Source organism: Aythya ferina, assembly GCF_964211825.1.
Source record: "Aythya ferina genome assembly, chromosome: 18".
Taxonomy (NCBI): Eukaryota; Metazoa; Chordata; class Aves; order Anseriformes; family Anatidae; genus Aythya; species Aythya ferina.
In genome coordinates this window covers 9,948,064-9,963,651 of record NC_140317.1, presented here as the reverse complement: position 1 = coordinate 9,963,651, position 15,588 = coordinate 9,948,064, and the positions used below count along the sequence as shown (strand labels likewise).

Below are 15,588 nucleotides of genomic sequence, written 5' to 3'. Positions count from 1 at the left end.
GTGATCTCAGTGACTTTGAAACAGAATTACATCTGCTAGAAACGTTATTCACATTTTCTTATATCACCTACTGTTAAAGTGAGGGGTTTAGAAAAGTTAACAAAAGTGGCAAAGTTGCTGTTAAGCTGGAAGAATGAAGTGATGTGATCCTAGCCCGGTGCCTAGCCGGCTTCCTGAAGTCTGCTTCGGGTCTCTGCTAATTTCAGAGTTGGAATGTGATCAAATGAACATTTGGAGGGAGACTAAAGTGGTACAGCTGAGGTTTTAAAAAGATGTGTCGAGGTATCACTGCCTGCAGTGTATTAATCACATACGATTTGTAGAAGAGCTTTAAAAAGTCCCCATAACACTGGAACTGAGAGCTGAAGGCTGCCTTGCTCAATGCCTAATGTACGATATGTACAAGGGACAAACAAGCCTTTGAAGGAGCTTGTTAATTAGGGAGCACATTACTGTTTCCAAGCTGGCAATGCTGGTGTTGTGTTTTGTTTTGTTTTGTTTCCCATGTCTGCTTAATCTATGCAACTGGGTGTAGTATTGACCAAGATGTCATTAAGGATGCAAGGGAGGAAACATGGATGAGATGTTGTCAGCTGGGTGCCAAGAAACTGTAGGCTCCATAATGAGATGTCTTCAACAGGCCCAGAAAAATGTACTTCATACAGCTTCGGTATACTGGGATTTATTAAGTTTAATTGATCGCTGATGTCGGGCAGAAGCTGTTCTGGAGATTTATAAGACTGAAATGAAAGACCAAAGGCAAAATGCAGGAGCGAGCTGTGTTGTGAGCCAACGGGACCATGGTGTGCCCAGGGCACCGTGTGCCCACCCAGGCCTGCAGTGCTCGCCTCTGCTAATGGGAAACAGTGCACAAGCACGACCTTTAATTTGGCTGCTGGCATGCTGTCTCCAGCAATGAAACAAGGAAACTCATCTTCAAAAAATAAATTTTAGCTTTTCAAAGCAATCTTATTAGCAACTTGCATTTTCAGGAGAGGAGCAAGAACATTGCAATCTGGGGAACGTCTGTCTCGCTTCCACTCCAGCACTCAGGGTAATCATTTGGTGTTTTCTTCTTTGGTAGCTAATGACTAAACATCCTGCAAAACGCCTCGGCTGTGGCCTTGAAGGTGAAAGAGACATCAGGGAACATGCTTTCTTCAGGAGAATTGACTGGGAAAAACTGGAAAACAGAGAGATCCAGCCACCTTTCAAGCCCAAAGTGGTGAGTGAGGGGCCAGACATGTCCCTTGCCACACGTGTCTGTGGGTATGCTTTCCTGCGGGGTCAGGGTGGTGCCAGCTTGGTGGTGCTCAAAATCTGCTAAAACAGGGAATTTTGTTGGTGGCTGAGCCGTCTGGAAGTCTGCTAATGTTTTGGCAGCCTGCGGCATAACCCAGTGTTGTTTGTTCTTTGTGAAAAAGTCTCACAGTGGTTGGAGTCCTGACTGGACATTCACGCACTGCATGAGATGCTGAAAAGAACACACAAGACTGGCATATTCACATCAGCTGCTTGAGGCATGTGGTAAATGCCATTCCCGACCGTCTCCTCTGAACAGCGTCCAAAGTCAATGACTAAAGGTGTCTGAATTACTGAATTCCCTCCTCAGCGGGCTCTGTTCCCCAGGGACTTACATTCCCCAGCCTAGAGTGACAGAACCCAGATCTGCTGAGTTTGCAGGAATGGTACATGATTTATTTTTCATGTCTATTACTGTTTCACACACGTGTATCTGTAGGAATATTTTAGAAATCCAAACAAGTGCCCTTAGTGCAAGAACCATTTGCATAGCACAATTTGAAGAACTGCATTTGTTGACACAGAAATTCTTTCAGCATGTCCTGCACTTTATTGACAGGCAAAAAAAATTATTTGAACACAAGAATATAAGCTTTCAGGAACAGCTATAAATTGTTATGTCTTGACATCAAATCTTTCTTCTCTAACACTGTTTACACTTCAGCTGAGATGTGTAACAGTCTCTAGCACTGCAGGTATAGGATCATTGCTCTGTGCGCTGATTTATTTGTCAATACAGACATGCTAGTGGGGTATCACAAACTAATGAGCAGAGGCAGAATATATTTCTCCCTTATTGCATACAAATCCCTTTTTCACCTCGCCAGGAAGGGAGTCGCATGGTGAGAAGTGTTTAGTGCTAGGGGAAATCATCCTTTACATATAATGTGGATTTTGCATGCAGGGAGGAGTGTAAGTACGTAAAAATCCATACCTGCTACTGCCAAGCCTGGCCAGCCATTCCCAGAGCTGGCTGTCAGAGGGGGGCTGCACTTATTACAGAACATTTTATGTAAGATTTTCATTATGTGCTTTTTAGGTCAAAATTACTGTTGATCATAAAACAAGTCTACCTTCACATCTGTAAGTGTAATTAGCTTGAGAACTGAGTGCTCAGACTCTCCTTGAAGTTAAAAGTAATGCCAGCACAATGATACTAAATGCTGAAATATGGTCTGGTTCCATCGTAGCACGCTTGGTGGCAGATCCTGGCTCCTGTTCAGAGCAGCTGTTATCTTTCTCTGTGGTTATCATGACCGGTTTTGTTTATACAGGCTGCTGTTGAAAGACACCAAGGAGATTCAGGCATTCACATGGAGCTGAACTTTCCCAGACAAAGATAATTTAAAATCCAAATCTGATATTTACATACCCTATGTATAACTCATTTATTGTGGTTGCTGATTTTATTTATATTGATTCTAGAAAACAAAAAACACACAAACCTTAATGTGTGTCAAGACATGGACATATTTATAAGCTTAATTTTATTCTGTTTTCAGAAAAACACTCTAGGTACATCTTTTCTGGGAAGCACTTTGCTGCAGGAATAATCCTGCTGCTTTTGCACACAGGCACAGTTCTCACTCCAGTATGGAGCTGCAGATTTGGGGTCAGCAGTCAGTTGGTTTAAATAATATTTTCCCTTCCAAACTGACATTTCAGAGGACATAGGCATAGAGTGACTACTTGTCAGGAAGGATATTTTCTCATATTTGTAAGTGTAAGAGTTCTGGGAGTCCCAGATTTTCAGTTCTGCTTTAATACCCCATTAACACTCATGGTAGCAGTGGTGTTCTTTAATGTGAAGAAAAATATATCATTGAGATGCAAATAGATTGATAAATGATTAAATTTGTTCATATTACATTTACATTTAATGAGTTATTCCTCCATCTCTACCAATATAAGCAGTAATGAGATACCTAATGGAGTCAGAGCTTCAGTTTCAATATGCAGCTGGTTTGAATAGCTTCTGTTTATTGGGGGGAAAAAAGGGAAAAAGATTGAGCATAATTTTGTGGAAGCATCACACATTTCTGTAAAACATCTGTTAAGCAAAAAAAGTCTTCCCTGTGGAAATATCCTTTCGGTTGCTTCTCTGAATCGACTGTACAGCCTCAAAATAAATTTGACTGTTAATTTGGAGATTTTCTGACTTTCATCCAAATGATGGGGAGTTTTCCCCTTGTCAGAGTTCAGCTCTGTCCATTCCGTGTCCCAAAAAGCATTGGCTTCAGTGGGCACCAGGGTACTCAGTGAGCACAGAACCTCAGGTGAAAAAAGCAAACCACCATTAGCCTTTAACCTGCTCAAGTGTCTTTGGAGATGGAACAAGCCTACTTTTATTAGCACTACGGTGCAGTACCTGAGCATGCATTTTTCTTCTGAAATATAAAACAACTAGTGCCTGGGGCAGCAGCAGTTCTTTGCAGCTCAGACTGGCTGGCGTGTCCAAGTCCTTGTGCCAGGTGCTTTGCAAGGAGGTTGGAAACTGTACGGTTTTCAAGACAGGGCACGAGCCACATATCTCATCCTTGAATTCCCTTAAACAGTCCTCCCTTCTGCTTGTTCCTCCTCTAAGTGAGAGGTTTTATTCATGTTAAATTAGTTCAGAAAAATCAATGTTTAATAGTGGTCTGTCGTACAAGTCATCTTCTGCCCTTTCAAAGTTACCCTCTAAATCTGAAGCTAATGGTGTAACGCAGTGTTACCCTCCCAATCCCAACGTAGATACATTCATTAACGCAAATAGTTGATAGTGCAGCCATCCTCCAGGGACAGGTAAAGAGGACATGGTCAGGGATGATGAGAAGTGTTCGCTGCATGTACAGTACATCCAGACTTTGCTTAAGAATTTGTTACAGCAGATGGTTTTGAGATAAACAGATTTACCTTTGAACCTCTCCACAATACTCAATGTCTGTTTTTCCCCAGATGCGAAGTCTTTCTTGTACCCAAACTAACTTTGTTCTGCTCCCACCTTCATCCTCTTTTACTTGCTGCTAATCATACCCTCCTGCCTTCCAGCTGTTTTCTATATCACCCCCAAACTATCCTTTTGCAAACCTGATTTCTTTTGTTTTCTGTTCTGAATGAGTTGTGTTCCGTGTGTAGCTATATATAACCATGCTTCTCGGCTGGGCTTCACGAGACGATGTGTCTCTTCTCTTAGACAAAAAAAGAAAGCAAGCTGTGATAGCACATTTTGTAATGTGGACCTGCTCCCAGGGTACGCTCCCTGCCCCAGTTCCCTTCTTGGGCAGGCAGCTGGAGTTTGCTGGGAATTTGGTGGTTTAGCTCTTGAGAGAAGTTTGGAAAAGAGAATCGCTTCCATTTTGTTTTATGGAGCTGCCTGACATCATTGCCCTGTGAGGTGACCTGGGGGTTAAATCAGGGTGAAATTCAGAATGCAAGGATCAAATAACTACCTGCTGTACCTGAGCATCTCTGCGGTGTGCATCCAGCAGAGGTACTTTATGCAGGGTCTCATGGTGGGGAGCATTGGTGAGCATTTTGTCCCAACTCCTACTTCTAAATCCATGGTGCAGTGACTCTTCAGGTAGAGCTAAGTAGTTCGTTTTACTTTTATGTGCTTGTTCTTCTTCCTAAGAGAGTCACATTCATCTTCATGTCTCCACTCCACACTTAGAGGACTGTCTGGTTGTGCTCGCAGTTTTTTATGCTGTCTTCTGCGAGGTCGCCCAGGTTTTCACTACCCTGCAAGACTTTATTTCATGTCTGCTTCGTTCCAAGTGGGACTGAAGTGTGATTTAGAATAAATATCTTCTGCATCTGAGCGAGAGCTAGATCTGGGAATAGACAATTGCATTATAATGTGCTATAATTTCAACAATAATAAAGATTATACATGCAAACACACATGCATGCAAATATATCTATATGCCTATGTAAATCTGTTCATAATTTTCCAAGCTTTATATCCAACTTTAGCTCATACTTTTAGCGCACATAACATTTCCTTTGGTAAAACCTCTTTGCTCTTTTATGTTAATGTTATGCCAGTATAGCTCTGTTCAAGTTTATGGATTCACAGGAGTTTATGTGCTATACAAGGAAGAATTGAAGTATGTAAATGAATTTCATTAAGCTTTCTGCAGATCATGAAAGGAACAAAGACTAACACAAAATTTAATTTTGTGTTGTAAAAGTTTTATGGAGAAGCAAAAGACTTGACAGATAAAGTATCTCTTGCCAATACGTGTCCATAAAAATATTTTGTTTTTCCTTTTTTATCCCACTGGTTCTGAATATTTATGCCTCTTTAACTTGTCACCTCATGCTGATGGATGGGAACATTTCTAACTCAGCTTTTCATCAGAATTTATCTATTAAATCCTCTCTGTTTGCCTGAGATTTTTTTTTCTTTAAAATATCTCAAAAGAAAATTTTCTGTAACTAGTTGTAAGAAGTGAGGGAAAGCCTTGGACTCACCCTGATAAATCTGCAAACAGCTGGGACTGCCAATGTATTGTTGATTTTTTTCAGTCTTTTTTTCTCTTTTTTTCTTGCAGTGTGGCAAAGGTGCTGAAAACTTCGATAAGTTCTTCACACGAGGACAGCCAGTGTTAACACCGCCGGATCAGTTGGTCATTGCTAACATAGACCAAACAGATTTTGAAGGGTTCTCCTATGTCAACCCCCAGTTCGTACACCCCCTTCTACAAAACGTAGCATGAAACAGCAGAACAGGAAGCAATCCCACAGTGGGGAACAGTCCTTAACCCTACAGTTTTTAGGGTTTTGCCTTGTTGATTCCATTTGGGCCTGAAAATTGTAGGGTTAGAAAGTGTATGATGGGGGGAAAGGCCACTTTTTCAGGATTTTGGCTTTGCAACAGAGACATTGTCTTAATGGGAGATAAATTACTATACAGTGCCCATTTATTTCTCCTAGAAGTCACCGCTGACTCGTCTAAAGTTACCCATTTTTGGTACATAGCATAGTTTTGCAATTTCCCCCTGTCCTTTTTCTCCCTTTTCCACTCTGCTATCGTTAGAAATAATCTGAGACCCCGGGTCTGAGAAAACACCTCGAACACTGAGCCCTTCTGCGGGGATGCTGTGCAACTGGAGCCCGCGGCCCCGAGGGACCACTCCTCCCTGGGTCTTATGGTGACTTTGGGGAGAACAGCGGCACACGGGACTGAAATGCGCCGGGGAGGAGAGGCATTGCAAAGCATTGTGGAAAGCGGTTGTTTCAAAAACTTCACAGAAACAAATTTGGGAGGGGGGAGGATAAAATGAGAGTAGACCCCGAGGCTTCGTGAACCAGTCCTGTACGCAACACCCCGTTTAAACACTCTTCAGCAGTGGCCAGATCTCTAGGATCTTTGCTAAGTAGCATGTGATAAACTCAAGGGTGAAATTTTGTCTTTAATAATAATAGTAATAATTTTAATAATATTTTTGTGAATTTTAATCTCCATGAGATTATTCTGTGATCCAGGGTGCCATTGTGTGTTCAGTTAATTTAATTTACACAACTCCTGAAGTTTACTGTTAACCGGTTCTACTAATACCAATATTTCACTAAGAAATTTGTTAACCTGGAATGTAAAACAGAACTGTAACTCCTTAAATCTTATTTACATGTGCGTGTTTGTAGTCTGCAGTGTAGGGCAGTAAATCAAAGAAAACATTGTGTATACTAAATTAACAAAAAATGCAGCCCCAAGTGACTTCCTGATTTCTCCAGAATAACTCATGAAAATCAAGTGAAATTTACTCCTAAAATAATCAATTTTAACTCAGACAACTTGGGGCTGTAAAATAATCAAGTCAGAATGAAGCACCTAAAACTTGTTTTATCGATAGAATGGAATTTAATACATTTTACGTATGCTTCATGCAATGAATTTTACATCTTTAGTAATAACTCTTAATAATAAGGGTTAACAATAAGCAGATCTATATTACTGACATAATCATATCAAGCATAAAGAGTATTATAAAAATTTTATAAATCAAATTGTGCTTTATTTGTGAAAGTTCTTGTTCTGAATGGCATCATTTAGGTTTAGCTAAATGTTTTATTGCTGTTGTTTTGGTTTTGTTTTGGGGTTTGGATTATTTTTTTTAGTTTTTGGATATTGTTAATGACTTAGGGTATCATCTGTTTTTTTAAATGTAGATCTACTTTTAAACAATAATTGCTACCTGCAGGTTTTATACAAGGTTCAATTAGGCTTTCATTTCACGTCTGCTTATTACTTACAGGGAAGGAAATAGACTTTATTTGCAATGATGAACACTGTAATTAATGCAATCTTCTCCTCTCCTATCACTTAGATAAAAAATTTGATATTTCCTCCTACAACTTACCAGAAGATATTAATTCAAAGATCAGTAAATATTTCTGTGCTTATTTTGGTTTTGTTGCAGCATGTAAAATAGTAGTCAGTGCGTTTTCCTTTCTTTTCCCTTTTGCCTTGTTCATGGTAGCAGCCATAGGCACTCTTTGTCTGTTAGATGTGCATGACGATGCCAGAAGCATGATGTCTCTGTTGCTGCATGCAGACTGATTACAGTTTTTCCAGCATGTAAACATACTCAAAAAAAGTAAGATATTTGCCATAAGAGACTTAAATTTATACTAGAATATGTAACTGGGGGGGGGGGGGAGGGATCTACTTTCTAATCATCTTTTATTACAATAAAACGTCAAACCTGTGCCAAAGATTCTGTCAGAAAGATCCAGTCCTGCAGATCCCGTAGCCACGTGGAAGGTCCCAACTCATGGGAGCAACCCCAGAGGTGCACTGGACAATTTTTGAGCGAAGTGCTGTTGGCTGGGAAAGGCAACTGTGTCATGCTTCTGCACCCGTGATGCCTTCCGAAGCCAGATTTTGGTGCCTAGGACGTGGAATTTGGAACACTCCAGACGTTTGGCTTTTGCCCAGCCATAGTCTTTTTGCAGTCACAGCTCTGAGCATGGAGCATCTCCCCGGTTAGAGGGGTCAGCCCTTAGCGGCTGGACGGGACAGTTCTAAGGCACGGGGTAGCATGCTGCTAACGAGGGGCATTCACCACCTAACCGTTTCCCAGATTGATGCCTAAATAAACAGAACTCAATGAGTAATTTTAATACATTTTAGGAGTAAAATTTTTAATCCATTCTGTGTCAAATATGTTAGCCAAGTCTGGGAGTTGATTTTCTTGTTTATATATTATATACCTAAAGATTGTGGTATGATTTTCACCATAAGGCATGTGGACTAGTACAGCATTCATGACTGTGTTTTTCTAAATATTACTAGCCTGCCATAGTTTAGGAATATCTGGGTGTCATGCTGTAGAAGATAATAGATTCAACAGATTTTTGAGGCTCAAATTTTGAGTAAAGAAGAGGCTCTCAAGTGAGTAAATCTGAGAGCGGGCATTATGCACGTTTTAAGAATGTGAAATGAAAAGGGAACTTCTGAAAAGGAAAATACAGGGAGAAATAGCAGAGCACAAGATATTGAAACCAGAAAAGCAGCACCTGGGTGGACCTAGCCCAAGCCAGAAAGAGAAAACCAGTAGATGTGACTGAGTGGTTCTGCTGGTTGTTTTCCCAAGGAGTTGTAGGGGCGTCCAGCCAGGCAGTTGCTGCTGGCACAGCAGTGACGTGATACTGCCTGTACCATGGCAGTAAGGAGCTGGTCCAACACCTGAACAGAGCTGCTCATTTGGTGGCTGCTTCTCATTGTGAGTTTCTTAGGCACTTGCGTTTGTTCCACAGTTTTGCCACTGCAGAAGCAGGAATTCCTCTTTTATGTCCTTACCTCAAGTTCCTGAGCTTGCGGCATCTCACGTCTCCTTCTGCGGGTGTCTGTAGTGCTTCCTGAATGGTACTGTGAAATTCTTGATGCTGCAAGAATCAAGCGGGTCAAAAGGGATTGAATTCTTGTGGAACTCCTCACTGCTCTTTGCTGCGCGCTTGCACGTGAACGCTTGGACCAGCCCTTTAACGAGAACTCAAAGTGCACCAGCTGGCATGTTTGTTACCTAGAAATTTATGTCAAGTAAAACATTACATATCCAGCAAGCATGTTCCTATCTTTGTTTTTCTTTTTTTTTTTCTTTTCTTTTTTTTTTTTTTTTTTTTAATGCAGGTGTTATTTATATAATGTTTTTCACAAAGTCTGGCTTCTTAATGTTTGTCAGCAGAGGCATTAGGACTGCCTTGCTTTCCCTTGTAGTCGATAGCAACAGCAATCCAAGCACCCAGCATATTACAAAGATTTCTAGAAGTAAAATCGAACATCACATTGGAGAGAAGCTGGGTGGGAGTCATGGGAGTTGGGTCTGTCCCACACGTGCTCGAGCGCCCTGACCCCCACGCACCCCTCGGGGGGCACAGCTCTGCAGCCACCCCAATCCCAAGTGCTAAAAGTTTAGGTTTGTGTAGAGCTTGAATTGTTTAGAAGCTTGGGATTCACAAAACTACAGTCTCTCTGGACTCAACTGCTCCAGTTTCTCTCAAATTCAAGACAACCTCCAAACCCTTCTGTACTGCTGGTTTTGGTTTTGTTTTGTTTTGTTTTAAACTATTTGCTATGTTGCTTTTTGTACAAGCGATGTGTGATTCCATAATGTTAGAAACTCCCCTGCTCACTTTGTGGCCTTCTTCCTGTCCCCCAGGACGAGTCACAGGGCATCTGCAGCAGGGATGAGTTGGGGAATTGGTCATTTCTCTCCTTCCCGTTCACTGGAGCGAGGCCGTTTCCCACAGAGGGCATGGGTAGGGCCCTTAGGCCACGTAAAACTTCCAGGCTGTTTTCAGTGAATAAGCAAGACTTTATGTGCTCCTAGATAAATTATTTCATCATCTGGGCAAAATCTTGTGTGTCTTCATTCACTGGGGAATGACTGCAGGTCTCCAGGACAGCCTCAGTGCTCTTAGCGAGGATTGCAGAGACGTGGGAAGCAGAGAGCACACTCCTGTAACAACATACTCTGCCTTAATCCAGTTTAGAGGAGAAATGCAATTTAACTTCTGATCCTTCATTCCTCCCAGAACTACAATTGAATTTCTTTTTATATACTGAAGAAAGTTCTTCTAGAAATCAGCTGTTAGTTTAAGAGACGTTCATCATACATAAATTCTGCTGGCCTTTGAAATCCATCCATTCTTGTGGGGCAAAGATAATGCTGGGCTCTTGTAAAATTGAAAAGATTAAGCGAGAGAGGAGCTTGCCTTCTAGCAGGGAAGTTGCTGTATCCAAGGCCAGGACTGACCAGTACCACTTGCATTATTTTTGTTCTCTTTTGGTGCATCCGGGTGCAGTCCCAGTGAAATGCCACAGCAGACGCATGCAATTAGCAGAGGAGAAAAGTCCTTCATATTAAACAAAACGCCTTGTTGGAAATAATATTAATAATAATACAATAATAAAGCTTTCATATGAGTAGAAATCACATTTGCAGTATTGAGTTTACAGTGGGCTTTCTGACCTGCCACAAAACTTCTGGAAACCTTTAATGTGATTTTGAGTTCTTTTACTCATTAGCATAACTTATGGTACATAGGTTCTGTCTGCAAGCGTGGGTGTCAGCTATAGGCCATGTGTTACCTGTGTGCTGTGTGGTAGGCAGACACTGAACTGCAAAGTAGTAGAAAAGTAGAGAAGCTAAAGCACTTTGTTCCTCAGCTCCGCACACTTAGACGGGACCTGAAGTAGTTGAGTGGGAGAGATAAATAAGAACTGACTCCATAAACGTGTGATTTCATATCAGCCAGTAACCGTGCCAGTGGCGATTGGTAATTCAGCAGCCTTATAACAAATAACCATGCACTAAAGCCCTTCTGTTCCTCAGAGAACCTGGACAGAGAGGGGTACCAGGAGCACAAGCCTTGGCCTCCCAGGGTGGCCCCTGATGCCCATGGTGGCCTTGGCGAGTTGGTGACCTCTCTGCCTCAGTTACCTCATCTGTAAAATGGGGATAATAATACTTACTTACCTCGCAGGGAGGTGTGAGGGCTTCTTAGTTAATGTTTCTAATACACTTTTAACCTGGAAAGAGTTGTGTAAGTATTATTATAACTTTTACTATTATATCAGCTTATTTGACTCGCATGGTATCACTGGTTATACCATGGTATTTCTACTTTTTTATATAACTTTAGTAATTCTACTGAAACCATTTGAAGAAAAAATAAAAACAGATCTGATATGTTTCTTACAGAATCTGGAGTACAGCTTTTGCTAATGGGGGTCCAGGTGCAGCGTGAGGATGCGCGTGCTGCTGGTGTGGGTCAGCTGCACTTCCCTCTTTTCCATTACTGAGATTTCTACGTGCAATGTAAAAATTCCATGTAAATGGAAGTCTTAGCAGAACTGACCTTGTAGGGCATGATTCCCTATGGGTAAATAAAGTCAGCACAGCTGTTTTGTAGTAATGTTTATACTGACTCCTGTTGAAGGAGGAGCGCTTTTTGTTACGCAGCTGGTCCATCCATGACAGTTTAATTCCATTGATGTTTTAATGTATTCCTGTCGTATATCCTCACCCTTTTCTTTTGCTTACATGTGACACCACAGTTCAAATCTAAAAGCAAATCACCACCGTAGTTCTGTTATTTTTGTTCCATTCGTGTCCATTGACCAAAAAGCGATTGGCAACCAATTATTAATTCTAATCAGTGGAGTACAGGAAAAGTAGCAGCAGCACTGACAACTGGCCCCTACCTGCTTCCATTGGGGTCGCCGTGCTGGGTGTCCACTGGGTTTTGGCAGGAAGCCCCCCGGGTTCGCTGGCAATGTGTCTGGCTGCCCGGCTGTGGATGCTTCCAGCCCATGGCAGCAGATCTGGCCGCGTGGTCAGCCCTTAGTGCAGGGCATACTGCAAAGTCTACAGCTGACATTATGGTTTTTATAATCATGTAGGTGGCAGGAACGTTTTCATAGGAAGATTAGGTTTCTGAGGTTCATAAGCCTTTTCCCATGAATCAGTTGACTTGGCATGGTTGTATTTATTGCCTTCCTATGGGAGCAGCAGAGGCAACGCTGGTGACAGTGGTGGCACCACGGCACAGTCCTTGCAGAGGTCATAGCACTCCTGTCCTGGAGCAAGGCAGCACCCCCGGGTGCCTGGAGCCCAGTCTGTGCTTCGGAGCTGTCCTGGAGCAGAGACTGGTGCTGGGAAGCCCCAGCCCCGCACAGCAGAGCCTGTGCAGTTGTGATTCCTTACAGTAGCATGGCCTCCAGTCCCAGGGAAGGCAGCAGGGCTTGCACACTTGGCTGCCTTGCTGACTTGGGGCACGCAAAAATGTTCTCGCAGCGATAACACAAACTTCAGCTGGGGGTGGTTGCCCACAAAGCCTTTCATTTGTTCTCTCTTGAACTATTAAAATGAATGTAAGAAAAATAATGTCAACAAACTGAAGCTTGTTGCCTCCTTTAAAAACACTTCAGGCAATCCCAACACGTGTACGATTTTGCACGACAATACAGAGTACACCTGAAATGTTTAAAATGATTGCATGTTATTTTAATGTTACCTTTTTTAAAAAAAGAAATAATACTACCTTGAACTCATTCATATTTTTGATTGTTATTTTAAGACCCACATTTTGTATTTATAAAGAGGAGAACATTATTTATTTTCTCATCATTTATCTGCAAGATGCTACTAGAAAATTTGGAGACACCATTAATTAGAAAAAAAATCAAAAAAATAATTGGAAGTATAGTGGGCAAGACTGATATATAAATTACAGCATCTTTTTTTTTTTTTCTTAATTCTCAATATCCTCAATCTTTGTTTGCATGAAATGCTTTTGTTAAATATTAATTGTAGTTTCAAAGCAAGTGTGTATGAATAAAAATACTTACCATTACTTTGTGAGAGTTTGCTCTGGCTTTTTTGGGATTTCATTTCAAAACCCACTCCGCCGAGGCTCCAGCAGTCATGGTGTGATTGGCCCCGGAGCTTGCACAGGTGCACACTTTGATCAGCAGTGACTTGAAGTGTTGGCGCACAGAGTTTTAGCCTGGGCTCTTTTTTAAATTCCTGGTAATAATTCGAGAGAAAAAGAGGCTTAACTGGGAAAAGGGTGTGTAAGGTCAGCAAATCTGTTACAAGTAGCAGAGTTATTAAAAAAAAAAAAAAAAATAGGTGTGGAAGAACAGAGATTTCCACTTGCAGGGGCCATGGGCTCCTGGCCCCACCAGCCGTACTTGCCCTGAGCCTGGGCACTCCCCCTGCTGAGGCTGATCTCATTTTGTTTTCAGATTTTGAAAGCAATGTACAAATGCCGTGACAACTTGATGGACAAATTCTTTTTCTACTTGCTCTCAAACGTATTCCATCTCCTGCTAATTCAATAATTGGGTTAGTTTAATTTGCAGAAAAATCTGGCTGAGTTTGCCCAAAGGAATGGTTGAAATCTTTTTTTTTTCATAGAGACAGCATTTCCAGGCTGCTGCACGCTGCTCAGCCGTCCTCTGGCAAGTACAGCTTCTCCTGCAGCCCATGCAGCTCTCCTTGCTCCCACCTTGGGAGCTTTTTGCAGAGCACCAGAGGGAGCTGGTGCAGGGCAGCACTGCTCTGAGCTGGTTCAGATGCCCAGCACAAGCAGAAAGAGGTCCTCAGGGCTCTGTGCTGCTGTGCCTGGATCCCTCCCAATCCCTTGGCTGTTCAGACAGGGGCTGGTGGGATTTCCACCCACCAGGCTCATCCCTGGGGAAGGCAGGCACAGGTGGAAAACTGCAGCCTGCTGCTGCTACCTGTGGTGGCACCTGAGGTGCAGTAGGTGCAAAGCTCAACCTGGCTGGTTTCATCTGACTTCTACACAGGGCTAATGTGCTCTCTACCCGGAGTGCTCCTAGCACACCATGCTCTGTAAATCACAGCAATTACCAGTGGCCGGCTGAAAGCACGTCCTCCCTCTCCCTCTCCCCCGCCTGGCTTCTCTTTAGAGATTGGGGTATTTGGTTTAGCGATCACCAAATATTTTTACAGTGCTGGTACGTGAGCAGCAAATATAACCACCTCTCCCGAGAACTGCTAGGGTAGCTAAAATGCTGGTTGCATTAATTACTGTGAGGTAATTGTAATCCCACCCGGTTTTTCAAAGGCAACCCTCACTGCTGGGCTGAGAAAAAAACAAGAGTGAAAAATGAGTGAGCCCCATGGAGCTGTGGTAAAGCAAAGACAAATCAAGGAGGGACCCAGATGGGGGCTGTTCTTGCCAGGTGAGGATGGGCTGACCTCGAAGGGCTCTTTTCCCCAGGTAAATCAGGCAGGTGTCACCTTCCCACCACGCTGCTACACCCAGAGAAATGGGGAGGGATCTGGACGGGAGCAGGCAGTAGCAAGGCTGCAGCCACAGAGCTACCTGCAAGGGTTTTGTGTGTGTGTGTGTGTGTGTTTGTCCTGTGTTTCCTGAAGGAGAGGACAAAAGGAGGCAGATCTCATGGGAAATGAATCAATGCTGCCTCCTTCCAAAGGGATTTGCTGTATTTGCTGCCAGGGTGGCGGTGTCGGCCCCCAGCTGCCACTTCACGTGCCCGTTACTGGTCCTTGCATCAGCACCCTGCATCCTGCCCTGGGAAACTTGCATGACCTAAGGAAGGGTGGAAAAAAATCCCAAAATAATTTAAAGTACAGTATCTGATTGAGGAAAAAAAAAAAAAAAAAAGTATGGAAAGGTTGCTGAGAAGTGTTTGATATCTTATTCTCACCTGACAAGGCTGTCAAAAATCACCATCCGTTCTTTCTGCCACTGGTGCTGCAGAGGCAGTGATTCACATGCTCGGGATGAATTTCCCTTTGCTCTGAGGGGCCCAGCAGCACAGGAGCTCCGATGGGAGCAGAAGAAATCCATCTGCTCCCCTGAGGAAATGGACATGTGGCTGTCTGCTGGCTGGTAGGGGGATTCATATCATTTAGGGTATTTGATCTGTGCAGCTTGTTTCTACATGACTGGTGGTTTTGTCCCTGTTCCTGGAGGCTTTTTCCCAGACATTCCTCCTCTCATGCATGTGTGTATTACCAGGCTGTACCCAGGGGATGCTCAGGGGGATCAGGACACTCGGATTTTGTAGCAACATCTGAGCTGCTGGCATTGCACAGCCAGGCCTGTTTGCAGGGATCCGCCTTGTTGGTAAACTTCACTTATTCTCCATTTTTTACTTGCACGTGCCTCCAGGAAGCCCAGCTAGCTGGCAGCCCCCACACAAACCCCTTGTTTCTCAGGCTGCGAACGTGGGACCACAGCTCTGCGATTTGTTGTTCAGCTTTGAGAACTTGATCCACCCCCTCTTATCACACTCCTCTA

General features: G+C 42.9%; 1 protein-coding gene across 2 annotated transcripts in view; it reads left to right on the top strand.

Moving 5' to 3' along the window:
* Window positions 1-13,147, top strand: part of PRKCA (protein kinase C alpha) — a 157,218-nt gene extending 144,071 nt beyond the window's left edge. For both annotated transcript variants that reach the window (XM_084492540.1, XM_084492541.1), the window contains 2 exons: window positions 1,085-1,225; window positions 5,838-13,147. In XM_084492540.1, the coding sequence (XP_084348666.1) occupies window positions 1,085-1,225; window positions 5,838-6,002 (306 nt within the window). In that variant the 3' untranslated portion in view covers window positions 6,003-13,147. The remainder of the gene's footprint in view (window positions 1-1,084; window positions 1,226-5,837) is intronic.
* Window positions 13,148-15,588: the final 2,441 nt, after the last annotated feature.